Source organism: Mugil cephalus, chromosome 16 (assembly GCF_022458985.1).
Source record: "Mugil cephalus isolate CIBA_MC_2020 chromosome 16, CIBA_Mcephalus_1.1, whole genome shotgun sequence".
Classification (NCBI taxonomy): domain Eukaryota; kingdom Metazoa; phylum Chordata; class Actinopteri; order Mugiliformes; family Mugilidae; genus Mugil; species Mugil cephalus.
Window position 1 is genome coordinate 16,381,725 of NC_061785.1, and position 23,592 is coordinate 16,405,316.

Sequence of the window (23,592 nt, forward strand, 5' to 3'; positions counted from 1 at the left end):
CAGAAATGATGAAATTCAGAGGTCTGCTTCACTACAAAAACAACTCAAGGAACAAATAATGATGTGGACATAAATCAAGAACAGCTCCAGAATTATTACACAATCACCCCAACATCATGTTTTCTACCACATGTTGCTCACACGTGCTTCAAATCGCCCCCCGTGGACAAATAAAAAGTTTTCAGAATCTGAACCTGCTCATGAGTTCAGGTTAGGTTTTGAATCTCTTTCAGGTGGGCCTCTCTGCTCCGTTCTCGGGGTACGTGACAGTGCAGCATCGACTTTGAACTTCGCATTTCTATGGAACACGAATAACGCGACGCCTATCAAGTAATCTGAAAGAGCGAAATGCGCCGCGGCATCCTGGGGTCCAAAAACAACTCAAAGGAACAGATCAAACGAAAACACCAGACTTCAACTCAACCTTTATTATCTTGTTCTTTTCTGCTTTAAATTAATGTCCTCTCCTTTTTGTAACATCTGAAATAAATGAAAACATCCTGAACAGGAGTGATAATAAAGACTGACTTAATTTAAACTGATACATAACGACAAAATAGAAAAAAAAAAAAAGAAACACAGTAAAGCATAACATGTAATGTCTTTAACGTGTCTGTAAAACACTGTTCCAGCTCAGCTTGGTATGGTAGGATGCGGCATCGTAATAGAAATGCCTTCAGTTGGTTGCTTCGTCTTAAAAACAAAATATCATTCTCTTATTGCATTTGACAGAAAAAAAAAATACAAACAGGAATAAAATGCTGCTAAAAAACACAACTTAAGAGACATATGCAATAGTGCCAATGTTTTTGAACTTTTTAGCTATCACACTATCCAGACAGTCGAGCACGCAAACACGTGTACACATCCACGCACCCCCTTTCTCTCAATGCAAGCCGTCAGATTAACATCTATTCACTTCCCTGACTGGAGCAGATAAGTGTTCAAAAGCAAGCATACTCTCTCTTACACACACACACACACACACACACACACACACACACACACAAACATTTCTCATGAATCTCTCATGGACAAGAAAGAAAAAAAACATTCAACATTGTAGGAATAACACAGACACTCCTGATATTGTCATCTTCATCACATCCTCCTCCATTCGGTCGTTAACTGTCAACACTCCTTTCATGCACACACAGGCAGGCAGGAGGGCACCTTGTACAGCGAGTAAATAAGTGATCATAGTCATCATTACATCATGACAATATATAATAATAACCAACTTGATTTCTTGAGTAAGAAAAAATACAATAGCGAGGTCAGTGTTTGAAGGGCAAAAAAAGGACATCTCTGGATTTCCACATAGTTTCACACATTTTTTTTTTCTTTTAGAACAGAAAAAAAAAAAGATAAACAACCAACGTACACTGACAGGGAGATACAATTTAGCTTGTCAAATATAAGAGCAGTGTAACTGATGAGAAGAGTGTGATGCTGCTGACATGGGTGGGCGGCCGCTGGGCGTTAGCCAAGGCCACTGCTGTTGTAACGTTAAATCGTCCTGTAAGGTCTGTGTAGTTGTTGTGTTGTAGCTCTGCTTCAAAAATGGAGGATGCGTCAACAACAAACCCAGAGGCATATAGTGCAAGTTTGGCTAATGTTGTTTTTGTTTGGATTATTATTATTTTTTTTCCACCCTGGGTCCCATAGTGATGGCGTGTTTCCACCAAGATAGAGGCGTCAGTACCTACTAAAAAAAAAAAAAAAAAGATTCTCCTTTTCCGCACCTCAAACGTTGCAGGACATCTGCTTGACTCAGTAGTGTGGCGCTGTCCCAACTTTTCTACAACCTCCTCCCCTCCAGATCCTTCTCATTCTCAAGCTTCCGAAGAAAACACGGGGAACTCCAAAGTACGCCAGCCAGGTCTACGAGGGCTCAGTCTGCAAGTCTGAATGTTGATATTAGACCATTAAATAGTAATACAAAAAGAAGAAGAAGAAAAAAAAAAAGTGGCACACTAAAAACAGCAATAGCTAAACTTGTTGACATGTACGACTCTGGCTGAGCCTGTCTACAGTGCATGCCTGAGTGATTGTGTCTCTGAATGCAGATGGTGGGACAAAGACAAAGGGCTGTCCAGTTAAGTCCTATAGAGTTGAATGGATTTCACCTTTTTCCCCCGGTTCAAGTTTTACTGTTGTCTTCATTTAAAGTTAAGCGGTACATGTGTGAAAATAATGAGTGTCTCTGTGTTGGATGACCAGTGTAGCTTTGTTTCACGTCATCTCTACTTGTAAATAAATGCAGAGTGTGACATTATGTATTATGACTTAGGTGTAAAATGTGTGTGTCGCGCGGCCTCTCAGATGGAGTCGGCCCCCCCGCCCAGCAGGTCCCCTGGCAGCAGTGAGGCGGGGCTGCCCATCTGGTGACGATCCTCAAGTGCCGGAGAACCCCAGAGGCTACTGCTGGGGTACCCCGCCCCGCTCATCCCTCCCATCCCGCCCATCCCACCCCACAGACCCTGCCTTCCAGTCTCCACGCCTCCGGCCCCGCCCATCCCTGTTGCATTGTTGCTCCACTGTGCAAAGATGCCCAGTCCAGCCCCTTGGGTGGCAGACTGGTCTGATGAGCTGCCTGTGCTGTCCAGACTTTGCCACCCGGAGCTGGAAGACCCGGCTCCTCCACTTCCTGCTCCCGCAGCCGTGGAGGCTCCTTCTACTCCTCCTCCCCCGCTGTTGCCTCCTGCTCTCTCGCAGCTCCCGCCGTTACTGTTAGCCCCCACGGCGGAGGCTGCCGCAGGCCCGGATCCTCCGGAGCCGGCGGCGGCTCCTCCGCTCCCCGCTCCTCCTGCCTGGGAATGTGCAATGTAGCGAGCCACATCCTCCTCGCTCACAAACTCTGCCAAGATGGTGGTGTTACCCAGAACACACCTGAAAACGAACAAAACGGTTTTCAACCCAGTGACATTAGCAGACATTAAGTAATACATCAAATTAAGTTTTTTAGTTTGGTCCTGCTGCTGTTACCCAAATACTAGCCAGTTCTCTGTAGTCATGAAGACTTTTGCAATTTCCTTGTCTTTGTAATTTTAGCTTCAGTAGTAGCACCCAAAAAATCTCAATAGTTTTTCTAATATTTTCATTGTGAATATTTCTCCACACATTGAAGGAGCACATTTAATTTAATTTTTAGTTCATACTGAATAGGACTTACAGCACATAATATTTAATAAAGACACAATTTTGAATCATGTCCGACATTAAAAGACAAATAAAATGATAGTGGGTGGACAGAAAGAAAAGTAATGCCTATTAAAATTCCTTTAAAAATTGAAGGTTTCCTTTAACCTTTAATTTTCCCTGTTGAATCCTGTTCAAATTCTTCTCTTGTTTTTATGAGAGGTACAGTTTCCAGTCTATTTCAGGATTTAATTGTTGCCAAGAAACAGTGAAAAGATATTTTGGCACAGTCTTGGACCAACTTGTTATTAGGTACATTCCTCATCACTGTAAATCTTTATGCTAAGCAGCTGCTGGCTCCAGATACATATTTCTCACACAGACATGAGAGTTAAATTAGGAAGATTCCTTACATGTGGAGTGCACTCTGGGCCTTGGCTGCCTCCTGTTTAGAGCCGTAGCGAATCAGAGCAGTGCCCTGGGTCAGGCCAAGGTGAAAGGTCAACAAGGGACCGTGCTGCATGCAGATGGTCCTCAGAGTGGAGCCATCAATCTGCAGAATTATACAAGATGGATGGCAGTGAAGTTAAAAGGGAAGAGTAATGGGTTGACATATGAAACTCAGACCGGTGTTTCCATCTGGTTATTTTTTTTTTTGTCTGTAGCATAGATTTACAACACCACCCACATTTTAAAACAACCACATTTTAAAATCCTACCTGTGGTGTGAGGTTGCTGAGCACCAACCAGCAGCTTTCCCGAGAGTTGCCGTCACTCCAGGTTGAACCTGCACAGAGAAACCAAACGGAAAGAAGAATCTGGGTCAGAGGTTTTTACTCTACCTGTACTCACAACCCCACTCTGTTTTTTTTCTTCTTCTGGCTACTCAAAAGTAATAAATGATGAATACGTTTCCCTGCTACTTCAACAGAAGCTTGTTTGCTCCTCCAAATCAAATATAAATCCGGGGTTGTTGTATCTCAGAAATCACCGGCTGTTGTTTTATCGCCAATGTTCAGTCAAGCTAAATATTTCAAGTACTGTGCTTTAAAGAGGACAACGAGGAAAAGGAGCATTACCAGTGGTGCTTGAGCCACTGCCCCAGCCCCGGCCGGCCAAACGAGGGGCTCCTCCTGACCAGGGGGAAGGCGACTGCTGCTTTTGACTGGCTAGGCCCGGAGGAGGGCGGGATAACTGGGACTGGCTGCTGCCACGGCTGGCTTTCCAAGACTTGTGTCCAATGGGCTCTGGGGGCCAGCTGGTCTTGTATTCTGTGTACTTTCCTGAAGGGAGACAAAAAGGACGAACGTCAGAGGCTATGAAATATACATGCTGACACTTTACTCAACGGTTCATGCATCAACGTGTCACTTTGACATGGCAGAAGTAATGTGTGTGCTACATTTCCTTCAAAAACCGTATCAGCAACACAATGAGTTTTGCTGTTTTTTTTTGTTTTAAAAAGAAAGAAACGACATAATAGGTTGTGCAGTTTATTCTTGTGCATGCTTACCTGGGTTGTGTGCGTTGTTGAGGGGACTGTCTGAGGCACTGTAGGGCCAGGCACCAGGTGAAGGCAGCAAGGTGTTGAGGGGAGGGGTGGAATCTACAAACACAGAGGCACAGGGCTCCAATCAATGAATGACTAAAAACTATCCCAGTACACAGATTCATATTTTTGTTTTTGGCTAACACCTCCAAAAATATACACCAGAAGAGTGTTAGTAAAAACTTTTATTGAACAAAAAGACAATGAGTGACACAAGAAGCTAACTATGTAGCAACAGTGTAAACTATCCACTAACCACTGTTGAGTGAAAGCAAGGTCACCACACAAATCCTTACCAGTATGGTCTTGTAACAACTGGTGCTCTGTATCATTGAGACTGGTGGACACTGCGTTTCCCATCATGCTCCCTGGTGTCATGTAGGGGTCTGACTCAGGATCAACACGGTCGATTCCCTTCCATGGCACACCGGGCTGGAACTCTGCGCGTGAAGAAACACAAACGTGGCCTGTGCTATTAATAACAGTCGCACTAAGGAGAGAAGAGAACACACGCAGAAATAATTATCATCCGATTTTAAAGCCGACACTAACCAGGGGGCCAGCTGGGCGTGGTGGCAGGCTTGGAGCCCATCTTGTTGCCAGGGGTGCGATGCCAGTTGTCACTCAGCCCGTCTCCAACCATCATGTCATACTGGGAGAAGGGCGAGCCCCCGGGCATCTTTATGGGGGTGACGGGACCTGGGAGGTTGCCGGAGAGTGTTGCGTTACATCACTTAATACCAGAAGACATCAAGACTATCTGCCTCGACGCCTTAATATCCACGTTCTATCAAATGCAACTGTAAATAAAGCAAAAGTTTAAAAAAACATCACACCATTTTTGTGAAACACACTCTCGGGTGAGGAGGTGTCTGGAGAACAGTGTCCCTCCATCATCCATTTGAAACGGGACTGCTGGCCACCTAGGTCCTTCATGGGTCCAGGCCCTCCCACCACAGAGCCGCCGAGGTCCAGACCTGGGAGGTTCACACCAGAACCAAACCCTACTCAGAGGCAGAGGCGACAAAGAGAAACATGAACAGGACAGTAAAATGATTTCACAGTGCTAAACTAAATATGGCAAACAGACCATTCATTAAAACCAACGCTTCAACAAATGCTCACCGGAGTACGGCCCAAGAGTTTTCTGGTGCATGTCAGCCACAGATCCAACCAGGCCCGGGTGGGACAGGGGGTCAGCCCCAGGCAGTTTGTGACCCCCTCCTCCACCACCACCGTGGTGGGAGGGGGAGAGTTTGGAGCTGCCACCTAAACCCCCGACCGGTGGTTGCTGCCTCTGCTGGAGCATTGCCATGATCCTGGCCAGCTGAGGTCACGGAGCAAAAAAGCGACAGTCATTAGCGGGGAGGAGGAAGTTAAAGGAACAAAGGTGGCAGTGAGATGTTGGGTGCGTGCGTGCGTACCTGTTGAGGGTCACCCTGCTGCCGCACGTTTGAGTTGAACTTCCTCTGGTTCTGCAGGAGCTGCTGCGGCTGCTGCTGCTGCTGCTGCTGCGACTGCTGCTGCTGCTGCTGCTGCTGCTGCTGCTGCTGCTGGAGGAGGAAGTGACAAGTCTGGACCAACACAGGCAGAACAAAACAGAAATTATACAAAAAAAGGTGGAGTGAGATGGCAACTAAGACACAAAGTTACAACACAAAATATTTTCCAAGGCTTGCACTGACAAACCCTGAGTGTAATTTTTGGCTCTCGTGAGAGGTAATCATCACTACATAAATATTTGGCCGCGGAGCTAGAGCTAAAAAAAAAAAGAAAAAGAAAAAAAAAAGGAAAAGGTTTCATGATCAGCATTACAGTTTTTCCATTATGCGAATGTGCCAGGCCTGGTTTCCACTTCCAAAGTCTATTAATAATTTTCTCACTGTTTGATTTGACACTTGTGGTAAGACTGCACAAACAAATATTTGATCATTTAGAAATCAATATTCGTGAAATAATGACATAACCGCGTGTGCCCTTTTCCATGTGTTTCCGGACCGAGCCGACTCATCGTGGAAACTCGCTGTAGCTTTGAGAGAGAGAGAGAGAGACAGCGCTGCTTCTCACCAGCTGAAACTGGATGTGGGGTGGATAGATGCTGAGCATGGCAATATGCTGGGGGGACAGCTGCGGAGGGAACACACCTCCCCCGACTCCTGCCACTCCTCCCACGCTGCCAACACCCCCCACGCTCCCGCTGGGAGGGGGCATCTGCTTCAACACTGAGCCTGGCACCTGGAGACAGACACAACGGCAGGCAGGCACACCTGTTACCACAGAAACCTTTAGGTGCTGTAACCACTAGCAACTACATTTGTTTCAGCTTTCTTCACAATTAACATCGACTCTCTTGCATGTTTTCGTTACACCGGTGTTAACGAGCGACCGAGTGAAAGGATGGAACTGATTCGATCCCTGGAAAAGGCACGTGCTCTACTTGTATTCTTTAGGAAGAGAAACGTGGGCAATGTTGTTCTGAAAAGTGATTAAACTCTGTAGGACGTGAACTGAAGATTGGACCGTGTGCATACATCCAGCCTTATCACAATATAGAAGAATCAAAGCGGTGGCAGATTATGTGAGAAAGTTCAGAAAACATCCTGTGAAGCTCACGTCATGGATATACAAAGCCTATAAGGGTTGCACGATTAATCTAAACACGATGTCATCCCAACCTGTGCAACTTCCGCACAGAACCACAAAAGGTTTCCATTCAAATTTCTCACTTCTGTCTGATCTGCTCGTTATCCATCACACACGACCACTTCGATGTCAATGTACATACTAATAGTCAAATGGCTATCCATCATAGAAACCAGCTGGGAATAAGTTCCAATGTGCAGGCTAATACTGACTTGTTGCCCAAAAAAAAAAAAAAAATAGAAAAAACTGCACAACAACAAAACAAAGGGCTACGCGTTTTGCTCACAAGACTTCAACTGACGGGAGGCCAAAATTAAACTTTGCTGTCGTTGCGCTTGTGTCTCTGTGAATTTGCTGTTGAACACCACTTTACAATCAGACTATGATTCTGTAGTTCCAGCAATTCCAATAAAGTGAGACGCCCTTTCTAGTAAAACCTCTCCCTGTACCTTTTGTAAACACGCAGTAGCAGCAAATAACATGTTGGCTTTCTTTGCTCCTCAAAGTCATTTAAAATAACACCAGCTTATCATAAGCCATACGTGACGTCTTTCCATGCACAAGTAAAGGGGTGAGCATTTTTTGATGAACAATTAGGACCACACACAATCAGTAAAGAAGAGCAAAGAAGCTACAAATAAATCTGTGCATATTGTTCCTGTGTCGGTGTGAAACACGTCAGCTGGGAAGAATACAGATGAGCAGCGCAGAAGCAAACGTTTCGATACCTGAGGCGACAGGAACTGATGAGGCACTTGCGCTCGTATCCCTGGGGACTGGTTTATTGGTGGGATACTTGGCTGATGTCTTGACTGGGGCATTCCTCCGCTACTGCCAAAGATACTGTGACCCCCCTGTGATAAAAGGCAGAAAAAGAGGTGTTATGCCACCTATAACCATAACGTGAAAAACACAACTGATTACACAGAACACCCGACGGGATGAAGAATACTTTGGGATGTATTTATGACCAACTACAAGAATCTAATGTAAGGACAGCAGGACGGAAACAAAAGGAGTGTTTATCTTACTTGTCTAAAGGGGATAGAGTGGTTGAAGAGGGAATGGGGCTTGTAGACAGTGGGTGGTGAGTACAGAGAGCAAGGACCCTCCTCCCCAAGGCACCCATCCTGATTGATCATAGGCAAGGTCTGTCACAGTGACAACCAGTGTGGACCAATGTGAGTGGTGGTGAAGGGTGTAGGGGAAGATTGAGGAAAGGAGAAATGAGGCAGACAGACAGGTGAGGAGAAAAGGTAGAATCACAAGAGGAAATAAATAGAGATAAAGGACAAAATGTTATCTAGACACGAGAAAGACATTGGAGACAACGGCTGGCGAGGTGCCAGTGAGGCTTCACCTTGTCATAGTAGGATCCGGCATCCCCAGGCGGCGCCTCTTTGGAACTAGCGGGACGATAACCCATCCCCCCGCCTCCTCCTCCTCTTCCCCCCTTCCTCATGTCTCCATTGTAATCACTCATTCCCATTCCTCTTTTCTCTGCCTCCATCTTCTTCTCCTGGAGGGAACCTGGAGCCAGGTCAATGTTGGGGCCACTGGGATCATCGCTCTGTACCAGGAAAGGTTGTTCACAGGTCACCAACAGCACTACATGACATGCTACCAGATACATGTCTGTGTTAGGGATCGACCGATATGGATTTTTCAGGGCTGATACTGATTAATAATAACCAAGCGAAACCGATAGCCAATATGTAGAACCGATATTCATTTGCAGTAAAAATTAAAATTTTGGTGTCAAAATTTAGAGTAACACAACTGTGATTAAAATGAATACAGTATACTGTTTGTTTGTTCTGTGTACACTGAAAAAATGTCCTTAACTTTTTGTAAAATTACACAAACACAAAATCTTAATTGAAATGCCTTTAAGTTTAATTATTTTAAAACAAAAGTGCAGGAGCTCCCTGAATTTTTGAAAAAAAATCAACAAAATACACTGAACCGTTCTCAAATTTGTGATTGAGTCAGTACTTCCAATCCATCTTGTGCTTAGAACTGTATGTCATATTACATAAATAAGAACAAGGCACTTGGCAATTGTAAATGCAAACAATAAAGGCTATTTTACACACGTGAGACGTAACGGTAAATTTATTGATTGAAAAAACTCGCTGTGTGCTCTCTGCCTGACTCATTTGAATGGCCAGGATCATTTCCCTGGATTTTACGAGTGACCGGCAAAAAGACGAATATTTAACATCTATTCTGTGTAGTTAAGTTGATGATAGTGTAGTGAGAGCATGAGTGCTGAAACTGATAAGTCGGCAGCATCAGAGCCAAAGGAGCACGTTTTAAAATACATTAATTTTATCGGTTATCGGTGAAAACAACGGCAGATGCCGACGATCGCAAAAATGCCGAACATCGGCCGATGTTATCCACCAGGCCGATAATTGGTCGATCCCTAGTCTGTGTATCTAATTTTGGTTCTTACCAGCAGCCCCATATTGGAGAACTGTTTGTTGATGGGCCCCATCCATGAGTCTCCCCCACCTGCCTTCAGTGGACCCTGAGAGATAAAGTGAGATGAGGTAATGATTACACAAACTATAATGCAATTTTGCCTATTTTCCCAGCAGCACCATTTGAGTACTTCCTCCTCCAGGTAATTCTGCTGATGTAGCTACAAAAAATAGCATTCAACTAATTCAACGTTTCAGAACATGACGCCTTTGTTTACTGAATAATTCTTTATGTTTACTTTTCCCTATAGGGAACCCACCTTGTTGCTGGGCTTCTTCCCACCATGGCTCTGTCCCCAGCCTCCGTTGCTCCCTTGTCCCCAAGACGAGCCACTTCCCTGGGAGCCGGCGCTGTTCCACATACCGCCACCATCCTCATCATCCTCCCAGCTCGAGTGACGAGAGGCTGCAACAGAGCCTTCTTTGTCCCCCCAGCCATCTTGCATAGACTTTGGACCTGCAAAAGATCACAGCCACAGTTATAACAGAAAACACAGACGTTTAGGTTTTTATTTACTGTTCGATCAAATCGTAATTCGATCTAGCCCAAAAAAACAAAAACATCCCGTACGAATATCTCCCATCTGACAGCTATGATTCTACTGGAACATTTTTTTAGTAATTCTTGATATGAATAACTTACCAGATTTGATGGGGTTTGAAGAGGCGCTTCCCCAACATGTCGTCTTCCCTCCAGCCTCATCAGGGTCTCCCCAGCCAGTAGGGGTTTCAGTGGGCTTTCCCCAAGCTGCTGTGCCATTGTCTACTGTAGGACTAGTTGGAGAAGTGCCACCCCAACCTGAAGGACCTGCAGACAGACATGGACAAGGTTAAACTGAGAAACAGGACAGATGGTGAGGACACCTGTTTTAATCAATGCGAGTCCAGTGTCAACATGTTTTATAGACATGGGGAGTCTTAATTAACTTTAGCTCATGTACTCCAAAGTCTAAACCGAGTCTTTATTAGGTTAGTTTGTGGCACAGAGATTAAAAATCAGTGGCATTCTTCATGTGTACTTATCTGATGCGTTATTGGCTTGATGTGGTCTGACACTTAAAACTATCTAAACATGTCTATCTCCTGCCCGAGCACCGTAATTATATTAACTCCAACATATCTTGTTTAGCACATCTTGACTATACTTAGCTGGGGCACCCATGGAAGTTGACAACTGTTTCTGTGGTTAGATGCAACTGCATAGATAACAAGCAGGTGGCAGGCTGAACTGCTATTTTTCTCATGATTCAGTTGTTGCTTTGTTACACTAAACCACAAACATAGCCTGTAAAGCAACTGCACACTTCTCCCATGAAGACTGTGGTTTCTATGCTGCATTTCTGATTTGTTCATTTTTCTTTTACGGTAACAGTCAGCAAGTGAAAATTGTTGACACACTTGAACATTATCCGCCACCGCTGTTTCGGATACAAACTCCAAAAAGTGCATGACCCTAAAAATGCAAAAGTGCTATTACACATTGATTCTTGCAGGAAAGCCAGTGGGTGAGAATGCACATATTGTCATTTGTAGTGACTTCCATGCGTACTATCTGAAACCATTAACACTGACAAAGGGTGTCATAGGGAAATGATAAAATCAATAACTTCACAAATTAAGGAACCGTCTCCTTCATGAAAGCTTTTAATTCCAATTACGGTCAACCTGAGTTTCTATGACTTACCCATAGCTGAAGCTTTGGCTGGTCCGTGGCCAGCATTGAAGTCTCTGTTACCTCCAAGCCCTGCAGCTTGCCTGCTAGGCTGCTGCTGCTGTACTTGTGGTACTTGTGGTACCTGCTGTTGTTGCTGCTGCTGCTGCTGTTGTTGTGGGACCTGACCCTGGCCATGTGGCTGCTGGCCGGCAGGACCACTGTTCTTATCCCACAGGTTGACCGGCTTGTAGTTGTAATGGGTTGGGTCTCCCCATGCTGATGTTCCATCATCTATTTCATTCTTCCTGCTTATGGACTGCGGCGAGGGTTCCTCCCAGCCACTCGGTTCAGATCCACTTCCACCTCCTCCAGACACACCAGGAATGGGCCCTGATGTCCAGCCTGAGCTTTGGTTCTGATTCTGGGCTTGAGAGATGAGTTTCCTCCCACCGCCCCCTTGCATAGCCCCTTGGTCCAATGCTTGCTGCAGCTGTGGATGCTGATTGCGGGGCTGTGATTGTTGCTGCTGCAGTTGTGCCTGTGGGCCTGTGATGGAGCCCGTCTGGCTGTTTGGCATCTGGTGCATTTTGTTTCCTCCAGTCCAACTTTGATGGGGTTTGGATCCCATGCCTCCAACACCACCAATCCCTCCTCCTCCGCTGCCTCCTCCTCCTCCGGTGCCCCCTGCACCCCAGGTCCTCCTTGGAGCACTGTCATCCCAGTTGCCCCAACCACCCACACTTGAATCCACACCTGAGTGCCCACCTCCATTCTTCCTCTCATCCCCCCATCCCCCTCCACCACCACTACTATTTGATTTGGATTCCTGCTCACCCCAATCCTTACCTGCCCCAACTTTCTGTTCTGATCCCCACCCACTTCCTCCTGCATTTCCAGCCATTTCTTTCCAGCCCCCGGTCCCTTTCTCTTCCTGACCTCCACCCCAGCCTCCACTCACTTGATCGCCTTGTTGCCCAGGATCACCCCATCCACCTCCACTTCCTCCCCTGCTGCCGCCTCTCCATTCCTCATTGCCCCAACCCTTGGCCTCCTGGCCATCCCCAGCACCCATCCCTCCTCCACCCCAGCCCGTAGACTTCCCCTGCTGGCTAGGTCCTGGTATTACCCCTGACCCCATACCAGGTCCAGTTGTGGTCACTGGCCCAGATTGTGAGACGCCAAGATTCCTCATGTTGGGGCCTGTAGGGGGTGGGGCTCTACCAGACAAAGAGGCCCCACTACTGCTACTGTTACTGCTGCTCTCCCAACCCTCTCCAGAAGACCCGGTAGATGGGACCAGGGAAGGGCCGACCCCTGGACCCATAGAATCAGTGCTTAGGGTCCTAGGTCCACTTGAATACTGAGAAGGACCACCAAGAGAAGATGGGTGTTTTGATGTAGCTGATACAGATGCAACTTTACTCTGTGCTGCATTCTCTTCAACATCCCAGGCTGTGTTTTGTCTAATCTGTGTTTGACCCCAGCCTGTGTTAGACAAGACCCGAGGGTCCAAATCAGACCGAGTCAGGAGGTTCTGTAAGGCAGCTTCAGCATTAGGAGCTGGCCGGCGAGGACGACTGCTGTTAGGCCCACTCCCACTTCTGGAATTTCCACCACTGGATGAAGATCCTCCATGTGCTCCCTGATCTCCTAATCCCGCGCACCATTCCCCAGTTTCACCCTCTCCTTTCTGATTGTCCCAGGTTCTGGTCGTAGTGGTGGCTGTTGAGGAAGAAGAAGCAGCAGGAGGTGGGTTGCCTGCTATGCTGCCTCCACTACTGCTGCTGTTACTGCTGCATGCTCCACCCATTCCATCACGTCCTGGATTAGCTCCGCCAATACCAGCAGAACTCCCACCCCAATCACCACCAGAAACCCCTCTCTCTCCTACTGCTGATGACCCCCACCCTCCCTGAGATACCCCGGAGGTTTGACCACCATTTCCCCCATTTCCAGAACTGCCCCAAGCATTAACCCCACTTGTGGAACTCGGATATCCCCAACCCGAGGTCCCATTATCCCCATCTGAAGCTCCAAATCCTCCTTTGCCACCGTCTCCACCCTCCCATCCATCAGTCCTTGAGGCACCCGTTTTGGAGTTAGCTGCAGGGTAAGAAGGCTGGCCTCTCCATGAGGAGGCAAGGCTGTGGTCTCTCACACTCATTCCGCCTCCTCCCACACCATGGTCCATTGCTCCCCCAATTCCTTCCCCCCCTGCAATTTTTGGTCCCGCTGATTCACTGTCCCACTTCCCCCCTCCCATTTCTCTGTCTCTGGATTGCATTTGGTGAAGTTGGTGCTGATGGGCGCTTGATTGATTCACAGATAAAGATGGGTGACCCCCCAGCACCCCGACTGCCCCACCTCCCAGCCCCAGGGAAGCAGAGTTGTTGGCAGACCCTCCAGGGCCCTGGTGATGGAAGGAAGACAGACTTCCTTCCCCAGCAGCGGGGCCATCCTGCTGCACCAGGGCAGGCCAGGCCGAAGGGTTGGCATTTGGACTAAAGTTGGCACCTGGAATCCCACTGCTGCCATCGATGGGGCCACTGGCATCATGGCTCCCTGGCACAGCGGGGGCTTTGGAAAGTGAGGAGGGCTGTTGTAGCAGAGGCCCAGCTGCAGCTACTGCATTACCTCCTCCAAGATGACCCTGGGAGGCAGCCGTCCCCCACGCCACACTGTTGGACGACTGCATACATTCATTGGGCAAAGAGAACGAGGAAGTGGGTGAGGATTGGTTGCCAGAGGCACTGATGCTATTCACAGGCATTCCGTTGTTGCCGCTGCCGCCTCCAGTCCCAGTGAAAGAAGCTCCTCCCCCATCACTGCCAGCGATGCTAGGCCACTCCTCTAGGTCGTTGCCATCAACAATCACTTTCTCCCTGCCCTGAGAGGAGGCCTGGCTGCCTGAGCTTGCCCCCCACATGGAATTTGCATAATTAGAAGTAGTAGTAGAAGCAGCAACTGATGATGAGGTGAGGGCCACTGAGGAGGCAGCTGTGCCAGAATCTGAAAAAAGTAAATGCCACAAGAGAGAGACTTTAGAAGACCAAATTAAGTAATCTTTAAGAAATGATTTAACATCTGTAGATGATTTCATGCATTCTAAGTCGACCCTATTGCACTACCACTTTACCTGAGACAGCAGCCATGTTTGCATTGGGGCCATCCCCTCCTGCCCCCCCTCCCAGCAGCATAGAGGACAGTGGCGGCTGACCTCTCTTCAGTAGCACTTTATGGTCCTGCTGGCAGCGGAATCGCGGCGGCACTTCTCTCGGCATGTAGCGTGGTGGCTGCTGAGGCGCCTGAGTTCCGCCTCCGCTATTTGTACTGCCGTTTCCAGCAGCACTGGGGCCGCCAGAGGTGGAGGAAGAACTGGTAGTGGAGGTGGGCTGTCCGTTGGCCACTGCCAGGCGCTTGGCATTGTTGCCGCCCTGCGACGGGGTGGCAGCACTGCCAGGGCCTGATGTGGCTGGGGATGGGGACGCAGAAGGGGTGGGTCCAGGGCTGGGGGAGGCAGAGCTGCTCTGAGTGGCAGAGGACTGGGCAGAAGCCGGCTTGGTCAAATCTGGCACTGTAGGAAGAGTAAGTGAGAGAAATGGAGTGAATTAAATACATTTTTGGACATTTTGGTATGAAATAGCTCATCACATGTGTGACGTGATGAAAATACCCATCTATCCAACTCTTATCTTCTTTGTAAAAGCTACAACATATGAACTTTACAAATAAATGACAAACACCACTGCACTGCTTACCTTTGTTTTTTTGCTCTGTAACCTATACATAAGAAAAAACACAATAGTTATTCAATTATTCCTTAAAAAGCAGCAGCACGAAGCAATAAATAAAAGCATTTTACTAATTCAAACATCAAACTTCAGTAAAACAGAACAAGATGAGGAATAATGATAAAGAAAGTCTAAAACATGAGATATCATGAGTTTGCAAAGATAGCAACTATGAGCACATTAGATAAAATAACACAATCATTTGATTGTGGGTGTGCCAGGATACTAAATATATCATCCTGCATTCAAGATCCTACTTGCTCTGTCTTGAAGAGTGGATTCAATGTGTTAAGAGATGTTAACAAAACATGACTGAAGTTTGGTCACCTCTAGATAAATTGTAATTCATATTTTCATTACAATGGAAAGCAAAGTGAGATCAACTCAAACATTAGAAATAGTAGGAAGGTGACTAATTACAAAGATAGTCAACGCCCTAGTCCAAGATTTTTTTCAAGTAGAGACTCCATACACATAAAATGTCTCATTCACATATCAAGTTTACATACCCTAACATGACTGGACTAATACGGACCAACAGTTGAATACATGAGGGATGGCATCCTTTTCTTCTCTAATGTAAAATGACTCCTCTTTTAAACATCTGTAATGCTGCTTAATATTGACACGTCCAAAAAAATATCATCAGATCCTATCAGAATTAGATCAAAAACAGGTTTAACAATTATGTTGAACTCAGCGTTGTAATATAGTTGCTTGATTATGTCCACCTTCGACAGAGGAGCCTACAAGTCACTCTGGGAAGCAGATGCAAAATGAACCAAATAAGCGTTCCCGGAGTATAAATCTGTTTTTGCCATTAGTGTTTGTTTTTCCCATTACCTTGTGTACAAGTTGGCTGGTTTACCTACACACCTTTTACAGATTTAAGTACCATTCAACTATGCACACTTTTCATACTAAAGTCCATTTCACTTTGAGAGTGTTTCTGTCAAAGGAGTTATAAGAGATGAACATGCTCACCTTCTGAGAGGCTTCCCTTTTTCTTTTTTCGTCCTTTTTCCTTTTCTTGTCTTCCATGAACTACTGCTCCTGTCCTGATACTCCTCTCTTCTAGGGCAAAAGGGGGAAATTCCAAAATGTGATCACAATGTAAGCTTTTGAAAAACAGTGTAATTGTCGATGATGTCTCCATCAAAAATCAAAGGCAAACATCACATCACAGTTGCTAAATAGCCACGGTAGACCCCCATGGACAACTGGATGAATCAACCATCAGGTGTTAGAGCCAAAAAAGATTGAACTGCTGAACATGTATGTTACAAACACAGTCATTATCTGTATCACAAGCGTGCATGACTGTGGTAAGCTGCTCACACTTAAAGCTTTAATCATTTTAGATGGTCTTTAGCACGGTCAGCTAACTCACTTGCAAGCAGACTGACTGATCTGGATGTGGTTATGGAAATCACAACAAACAAACAACTCAACTTGAAACCTAGTTTTAAATGTTTGAACATGAGCATATCTGCAAAAAAACAAATTTGCAACAGCTTTAAGACAGGTCAGGACAACCCTAAATATTTTTGATCAGAATCTCCAGAAGTCATGATACTGATTTAGCCGTCTGTTTTGAAATGTGTGACATTATATCCTGAATAGCCATTTGTAATACATATATATGTAAAGTATATCTTACATTAAACTAATCAACCAAGACAAGAAAACGCAATTCGCTAAAGCGCAAGGCAAATCACCAAACTCCTGCAGGGTACCTGACGACAAATCTTCGACAACTTTGGCTAAATCAGATTCTTTTAAACGCATGAACTTTGTGCACTGCTAATCTCGGGTTGTGTCCGCCTTTAGTTGGTTTCGATTTTGTTCGTTGAGACTCTTCCAACGCGCAGGATTCCCAGATTCACGGAAAACGAACCTGACATCCACCCTGAAGCTAATCTAGCGACCTCGGGCCTGGAGGATCAGAGCTACCAGACCAGGCTGTGGTGTCATTCCGACCTGTCAGATCTGCAGTCGGCTCTATCCCACAGCCCTTCAAATCACTGATGGGGCTAAACTCCAGCAGCTTATGTCGCCGTCCCTCTGGCCATGTCAACATTATCCCAAGCTCATCAGCAATTACACGGCTAACGCCACGGCACAAGAAGCCCTGAGCTACATGCTAAAATTAAACGGCGTTTTCACAAACGCGAAAACCCAAAGTGGTTAGAGTCGTCTGTCCAAACCATGTAGAAACGGAACTGGCAAACCACTTTCACCTCTGCCATAGCAGGTCTACACAAGTTGAACAGTAGCTGCTAATAAGAATTTCTTCGATGCTACCAAAGAGTTGGCTTCAGACCATCCTCACGTAAAATGCGCGTACACACAAAATCGCGCATATTGACAACTTGACGAGATCAGCCGATGTAAGTTTGCTGACTACTCTACTGTGTGTACACAGCGGTTTTGAAAGCTAAATATGTCGAGGGCCAGATTACCAGCTCCGCTAACGCTCGACCACATACACACCGCTAAAACAGAGCTAATGCTACCGACTGTTAGCCTAACAGCCAGCTAAGTTACAGCTACAAGTAGCCAGCTTAACGGCGTCCGCTTGGTTTGCAAACACAGCGGCGCGACATTTAATAAAAACAGATGCAGTCTTTTGGTCTTTGCACGCGAATGACACGGCGCGACGCACACAGGCGTTGCGCAAAATCTCCCAAGCTACTCACCTCAGGAATCACATATGAAGAAAGGCTAGCGCGCTAGCTAGCTTAGCTAAAGTGCTTCAGTGCGAATTTTTTTTTCTAGCTTTTTGAGGCATTCGTCGAGGCTACGGGAACAGAACAGCGACGCCTGAGCGGATAGTCAAGTAAGTAGCAGATGGTGGGAAACACACGCGCGACAAGCTACTGGTTTTGTAAATAAGTACTAACGTTATAATAATGTAAACCCTAATGTGCAGAAGAATTTAAAATTCAAAGCGCTGTGGAGTCAGTCGGTTGACGGGCGGCCATTTTGCTGCTCGGCTTGAAGCGTCTCCAATGGCCCAATGGCCAGCCTGCAGCAGCTGCGTGGAAGCCCTCTGACTGGCTGGCTCCTGTCAGGGGGGGTGGGGTGGAGAGAGGGAGGGGGGCATAAAAGACGTGTTTTAACCTTCACAAACTGTTGACAATCAAACTGAACAGCTCTGCTTGTGCATTCACCAGAGGCGACCAGCCCTCTCATGTTCATTTATTTTTTATGAAGTAGTAGTTTGAAATAAGCAAATTCTACCCTTTACCTACCTACCAGTTTACTCTTGGTAGAAGCATGGATAGGAGGAAAAGGGGAGCGAGGAAAAGGAAACCCGAGGATGCTTTGGAAAGGGAGAAGGAGGGCCAGGACGCGGAGGAGAAGTTAGACAGGAGGAGGAAGAGGTGTGGAAATAAGAAGTACATTGGAGCTCATGTCAGCATTAAAGGTAGGACCTGGTGCCATCTTCTGACGCTCCTCCTGTTACTCAAGCACACACACACCTGCTCACAGTTCACAAAATAATCCCTTCTTGCTCCCAGGTGGCATCTGGAAAGCAGTGGAGTACTGCACCGAGATGGGTGGCAGCAGCTTCGCCCTGTTCCTGGGCTCCCAGCTGTCATGGCAGAGGGCTGCGCCGGACCAAAAGGCTGCGGCAAAGTTTCGGGAGCAGTGCAGCCTCCAGGGCTTCGACCCGGCTCACATCCTGCCTCACGGGCCCTACCTGCTGAACTGTGGATCTCCCAAAGATGGTGCACGTTCTGACTTTGATTCGCTCACCTGCAGATTCTAATCTTTCCTGCGTTACATTCTCCGCCCTGACTCCCTCCTCCGCTCTGTTCACCGTGTTCCCACGCAGATGTGTTCCAGAAGAGCCGGGCCCTGCTGGTGAACGAGCTGAGCCGCTGCAGCCTCCTGGGCCTCGGCCTCTACAACTTCCACCCGGGCTCCTCCCTGGGCATCATCACCACTGAGCAGTGTGTGGACAAGATAGCGAGCAGCATCAACCACGCTCACTCTGAAACATCGGCTGTAGTTACAGGTACTGGGCCCTGACAAAACTGACACAGAAATTCTAATTAAACTCGTAATGTGGGTCATTTTACCATTAGCAATTTCAGTGTATCCGGCTCCGTATTGAAACAGGGTTTCTTCGAGATGTAAATGCTCCTTTTGATATCGCCTAAACATTATAATTAAATCTCAGCTTCACGGCTGTTGTAATGTTCAGTTTGAAACAGCCAGAAAGGAAGTCATTTAACCATTTTGGAGGATGTCATTTGTGGTGCTGTTAAACTGGAAGGAATTTAACAGTACAACGCTTCTCTTATTTGGCCAAGCCCACTGACTGAAATGTGGTTGTCAGAAAAATAGAAACAAATGATTCAATAGTAGTACAAAAATGTAAACACAGATGAATCCACAGCTCCCAAACAAATGCTGAATACCATGATTTGGAGCAGGACTGTTGTACTAGAATGCAATAAGTTTCACTTATGTCCCTAATGAATTGGCAAATGAGCGTACAATTGTAGATGTATTGGTAATAAGTGCATCTATTCAGCTGAGGACCTACTATAAATTTTAATATCAGAGGCTGCAGCTACTGCAGAAATTCCTCTTATTATAGCCAGATATAAAGCAGTAAAAATAAAGGTATAACTCAATACTTGAAGGAAAAATGTGTCAGACATCCGCTGTAAGGTTGCACTGCATTGGTACAGAGGAACAGTAGAGATCTTCACAGTGTTTTTTTATGATCAGTCCATATAGTGAAATTCTGGGCATTTTTAATCATTTTGTTTGGGGAACGTATACCAAGAGAGGCCAGCAGCAAAGTGCAAAGACAAATCTAATGGTGTGTCCAGTTAATAGTATTTGTTTCCTCCCTTTGCCCTCCACGTGGTCAGTGTTGGAGAACATGAGTGGCCAGGGCAGTACAGTTGGCGGCAAGTTCTCTGAGCTGAAGAGCATCATTGACCGAGTGAGAGACCAGACCAGAGTAGGAGTGTGTCTGGACACGTGTCACGCCTTCGCAGCAGGTGAGTGTAACCTAGTAACGGTGCATGGTAACAGCCTCTGTTTTTATGTCCAAGGTAAAAATGGAGAAAATCCATGCCACGCCTTTTGAAAATGTTAAAAGTACCAGAAGGGCTGCGAGTGTCTCTTTCTGTGCTGAAGTGTTCTTTCTTGTTTTGAGAGGACATGACCTAGCTGCAGAGGGAGGAGTTAAGGCCATGCTTGACGAGTTTGACCGGGAAGTAGGTCTCCACTATCTAAGGGCCATCCATCTCAATGACTCCAAAGGTACACGCAGGACTTGGACACAGGAATATCACGTAGCATCACGTAGCATTGTTCACTTCATCCCCAAGTGTCTCTTTCATTGTAAAGGGGTAGTTTGGTTTCTCTGACATGAGGTGTTCATTTATAGTCAGTGTGTTACCTACAGTGGATGATGTTTGGTAGGTAGGCCCCGAACTTGGAGGAGCAGGCAATGAATTAAGTGGAGGGAATCATCAACAATACGTATTTTAGCCCAGGCCCATCTAAAAAATAGAAATGAAAAAGTCAGTATCAGTTCAAGCGATGCTATAATTTGATATATTGCTCTATGCTCTCATCAAAAGAACCAGACTTCATTGGCTTAGACGACGGACACAAGAACCTCTGCCTCCATGAGTGTTGGTTTAGGACGTTTGGTTTTTGACCTGTTGGTTCTGATCTGAAGTTAAAACACCAGTCTCACAGAACTGCACCAGCTAGTCCTGTGTCCTCTGGTGTACTATTTTATCAGTGGAGTCGGTGACAATACAACAGCTTCATTCTCCTCCTCTTCTTCAGTGCCAACCATCATCTACTGTAGGTAATACGCTATGTTTACTTCATACTACCCCACTCCATAGAAACAGAACTATCCCTTTGTGATTCTTGTGAGTTTAACTCAGGAGTCCAATTTGAAGAGAGGCAACATTTCCTCCCAATGATTTGCAGGTAAACTGGGATGTCACCTTGATTTGCATGAAGACATTGGAAAGGGTCACATTGGAGTCTCCGCGTTCCGTGACATCGTCAACGAGCCCAGACTGGACAACATCCCTATGATCCTGGAGACGCCTGGACGGTGAGATATGGGGAGGGAATATAGAAAACTAAAGCAATAATATATATATAATATATACACACACAATTTTTTTTATTAATTTCCAAGATTTCACTTTAGGAATGAGTCTCTTTTTGGTTTGGAGAAGGCCCTGGGCTCCAGTTTAAATGTGGCTATTATGCTCCTTCCCCCACAGGCCTGGATTCACACATGCTGAGCAGATTGAACTACTTTATTCGCTGTGTGAGAAAAAATAATTCCTTCTGGTGAATTAGCATTGCTAAACTGAAACCTGCAAAGCTACAGTTCACACTTTTCTACGTGTGTTCTAGTTGTACGTTTTTAAGTGTTTGTCCAAAAGTGCTGAGATGGATGGATGATGAAGCATGTTGAACATGAGTGGAATGAATGTTTTGTTGTTAAAGTTTTCACCTGAGTTGCGAGGAGCCCTCCTCCTCACAGTGGACCATTAGGGGGCAGCAGGAACACACAAATGCAACACTGACCTAAAGGATGTGGACAGAGGCGCATTTGAAAATAAAAATGGACTACTTTTTTGCACATTTGCTTTAGATGGCCACATTTTTCTATTGTACTTTAAACTTAATAAAATAAAACACAGTTCAGGTCTTTTGCCTTTACCTTTTACATTACCCTCATTCCGGAACACATCTTCATCTCCTATGTCCATCTGTAAGAATAATATGGTAGAAGTGGAAAAAAATATATAAAAGATTTTAACCAGTCTGAAATTTCATTCAGTAGTTACAGTGATTGATTCTTCCTGCATATACTAAGCGGAATTGGAGAGGAAGTCAGACGCCGTTTGTTTCCAGGTACATCCGATGGACTCATTACATAACATGTATATAAAAAAAAAACTTAAATATAGCCAGATAGTGACATGAAATAATTCATTTATGTTGGTTCTTTAGATAATAAAAAAAAAAAAAGCTTAACTTGGCAATTGTTGGATGAATGTGGAGATGTAAGGACCCTCTTTAACACACACCTCTCTCACCAACAGTGATCCATCACATTCCCTCAGCTGTTAAATACCACAACACAAACACTCAGACCAACACTTTGGTGCAGCTGTTGACCCCTGGGAGGACATTAATTGATTGTCACACTTATTCTAACACCCCGTGCTGCACGCAAATATGCTTTCACACACAGAAAAAAAAAAAAACATGCCCATTAGTATATTACAGAATATGCGGCTCAGAAAAAGTTACAAGAATGGATTTTGGGACGTGTTTGATATTTGTTGACCGCATGGTTTCACAATACTCTCAACATAGTGCACCGTAAAACACCACCCATTAGCGGTCATCACGTTTCATGAAGTTGAATGGTTTCTATATCTTAATATAATAAATGCGAGTGGTTGACGTAATGAATGGATGAAGAAACGTGGGAAAGTGATGTCTTTAATGAAACCACTCCCTGCTCTAAAATATTCTCTGCTTCTTTACTGAGCCAATACGTTCAAAAAGACATGCCTGTTCCTTGTCCCCTATCTCACTTCAGGACATTGGGTTTACGGGAATATTTTGTTCCCTCCGTTATCTCGTCGCTTTGACCCGGCATTTCGCACTCTTGTTCACATGCCACATTAGTAATCTCGCAACCTAAACTTAATCTGCTTTTGTGCCACAAATAAAATGTGAACTGATCACAGGTCCAGACTGAGTGTCTTTCAGTGCGGTGTTAACGGAGACAGGAAGTGGAGGTGCCTGGTAAAAGAATGTCTCTGCTCTCAGGTCCCACCCACAGGAAATGCCTGTCCGGCCTGTTTGAGTCTGCACCGATGAAAAAGAAGTCTCCTGTTAGAGTAGAGCTCTGGTGATGCCAGAGGAACGGTTGGACGGATGGGAGTTTGAATAATGACGAGGCCCGGTCCTGGAACTTGTACGCTCCACAGTTTAGATAAGCAGATGCTTGATGGTTTTCAGAGGCGTTCTGGTGATCTGGTTGGGTCAAGGGTTACAACCCAGGGAAGCTGAAGACTAAACAGTGAACACGCATTCCTAAACTCTAAATGAATCATTTACTAGAGGAGGCAAGAGAAGGAAAACACTGATGGGACTATAAAATACCTTTCCATTATCTAACTACATTAAGATGTGCAGCATTGGTTGCGGTGCACTGTGTGCCTATGTTTTATGAGCTCTCGTCCAGCCATTTCTTCTCCTCTTTCTCTGTCATTACATTGTGCAGCAAATATTTTCCACTGCAGC

The 23,592-nt window shown here is 45.7% G+C and overlaps 2 protein-coding genes across 6 annotated transcripts; one reads left to right on the forward strand and one right to left on the reverse strand.

The window, feature by feature from the left end:
• Nucleotides 1-413: 413 nt before the first annotated feature.
• Nucleotides 414-18,112, reverse strand: tnrc6ba (trinucleotide repeat containing adaptor 6Ba). 5 transcript variants are annotated; one of them, XM_047609613.1, is made up of 22 exons: nucleotides 17,964-18,112; nucleotides 16,249-16,335; nucleotides 15,232-15,253; nucleotides 14,610-15,047; nucleotides 11,504-14,482; nucleotides 10,463-10,627; nucleotides 10,080-10,276; nucleotides 9,792-9,866; nucleotides 8,694-8,903; nucleotides 8,365-8,484; nucleotides 8,062-8,187; nucleotides 6,758-6,925; nucleotides 6,115-6,234; nucleotides 5,816-6,017; nucleotides 5,527-5,694; nucleotides 5,243-5,389; nucleotides 4,987-5,130; nucleotides 4,655-4,747; nucleotides 4,221-4,424; nucleotides 3,861-3,928; nucleotides 3,555-3,694; nucleotides 414-2,892 (listed from the first exon to the last, which is right to left on the reverse strand). In XM_047609613.1, the coding sequence occupies exons 2-22, from the start codon at nucleotides 16,303-16,305 to the stop codon at nucleotides 2,322-2,324; spliced, it is 6,414 nt and encodes a 2,137-aa protein (XP_047465569.1). In that variant the 5' UTR covers nucleotides 16,306-16,335; nucleotides 17,964-18,112; the 3' UTR covers nucleotides 414-2,321. The 5 variants fall into 5 exon arrangements, with proteins under 5 accessions (XP_047465569.1, XP_047465568.1, XP_047465566.1 ...); XM_047609612.1 differs by having other exon boundaries at nucleotides 6,115-6,237; XM_047609610.1 differs by having other exon boundaries at nucleotides 6,115-6,264.
• si:ch211-141o9.10 (probable endonuclease 4) lies at nucleotides 17,983-21,975 on the forward strand. Its single transcript, XM_047609618.1, has 8 exons — nucleotides 17,983-18,103; nucleotides 18,526-18,694; nucleotides 18,789-18,998; nucleotides 19,106-19,288; nucleotides 20,157-20,288; nucleotides 20,449-20,553; nucleotides 21,241-21,370; nucleotides 21,546-21,975. Exons 2-8 carry the CDS (start codon nucleotides 18,544-18,546, stop codon nucleotides 21,604-21,606), a joined length of 972 nt encoding a protein of 323 aa, XP_047465574.1. The 5' UTR covers nucleotides 17,983-18,103; nucleotides 18,526-18,543; the 3' UTR covers nucleotides 21,607-21,975.
• The last annotated feature ends 1,617 nt before the right edge of the window (nucleotides 21,976-23,592 follow it).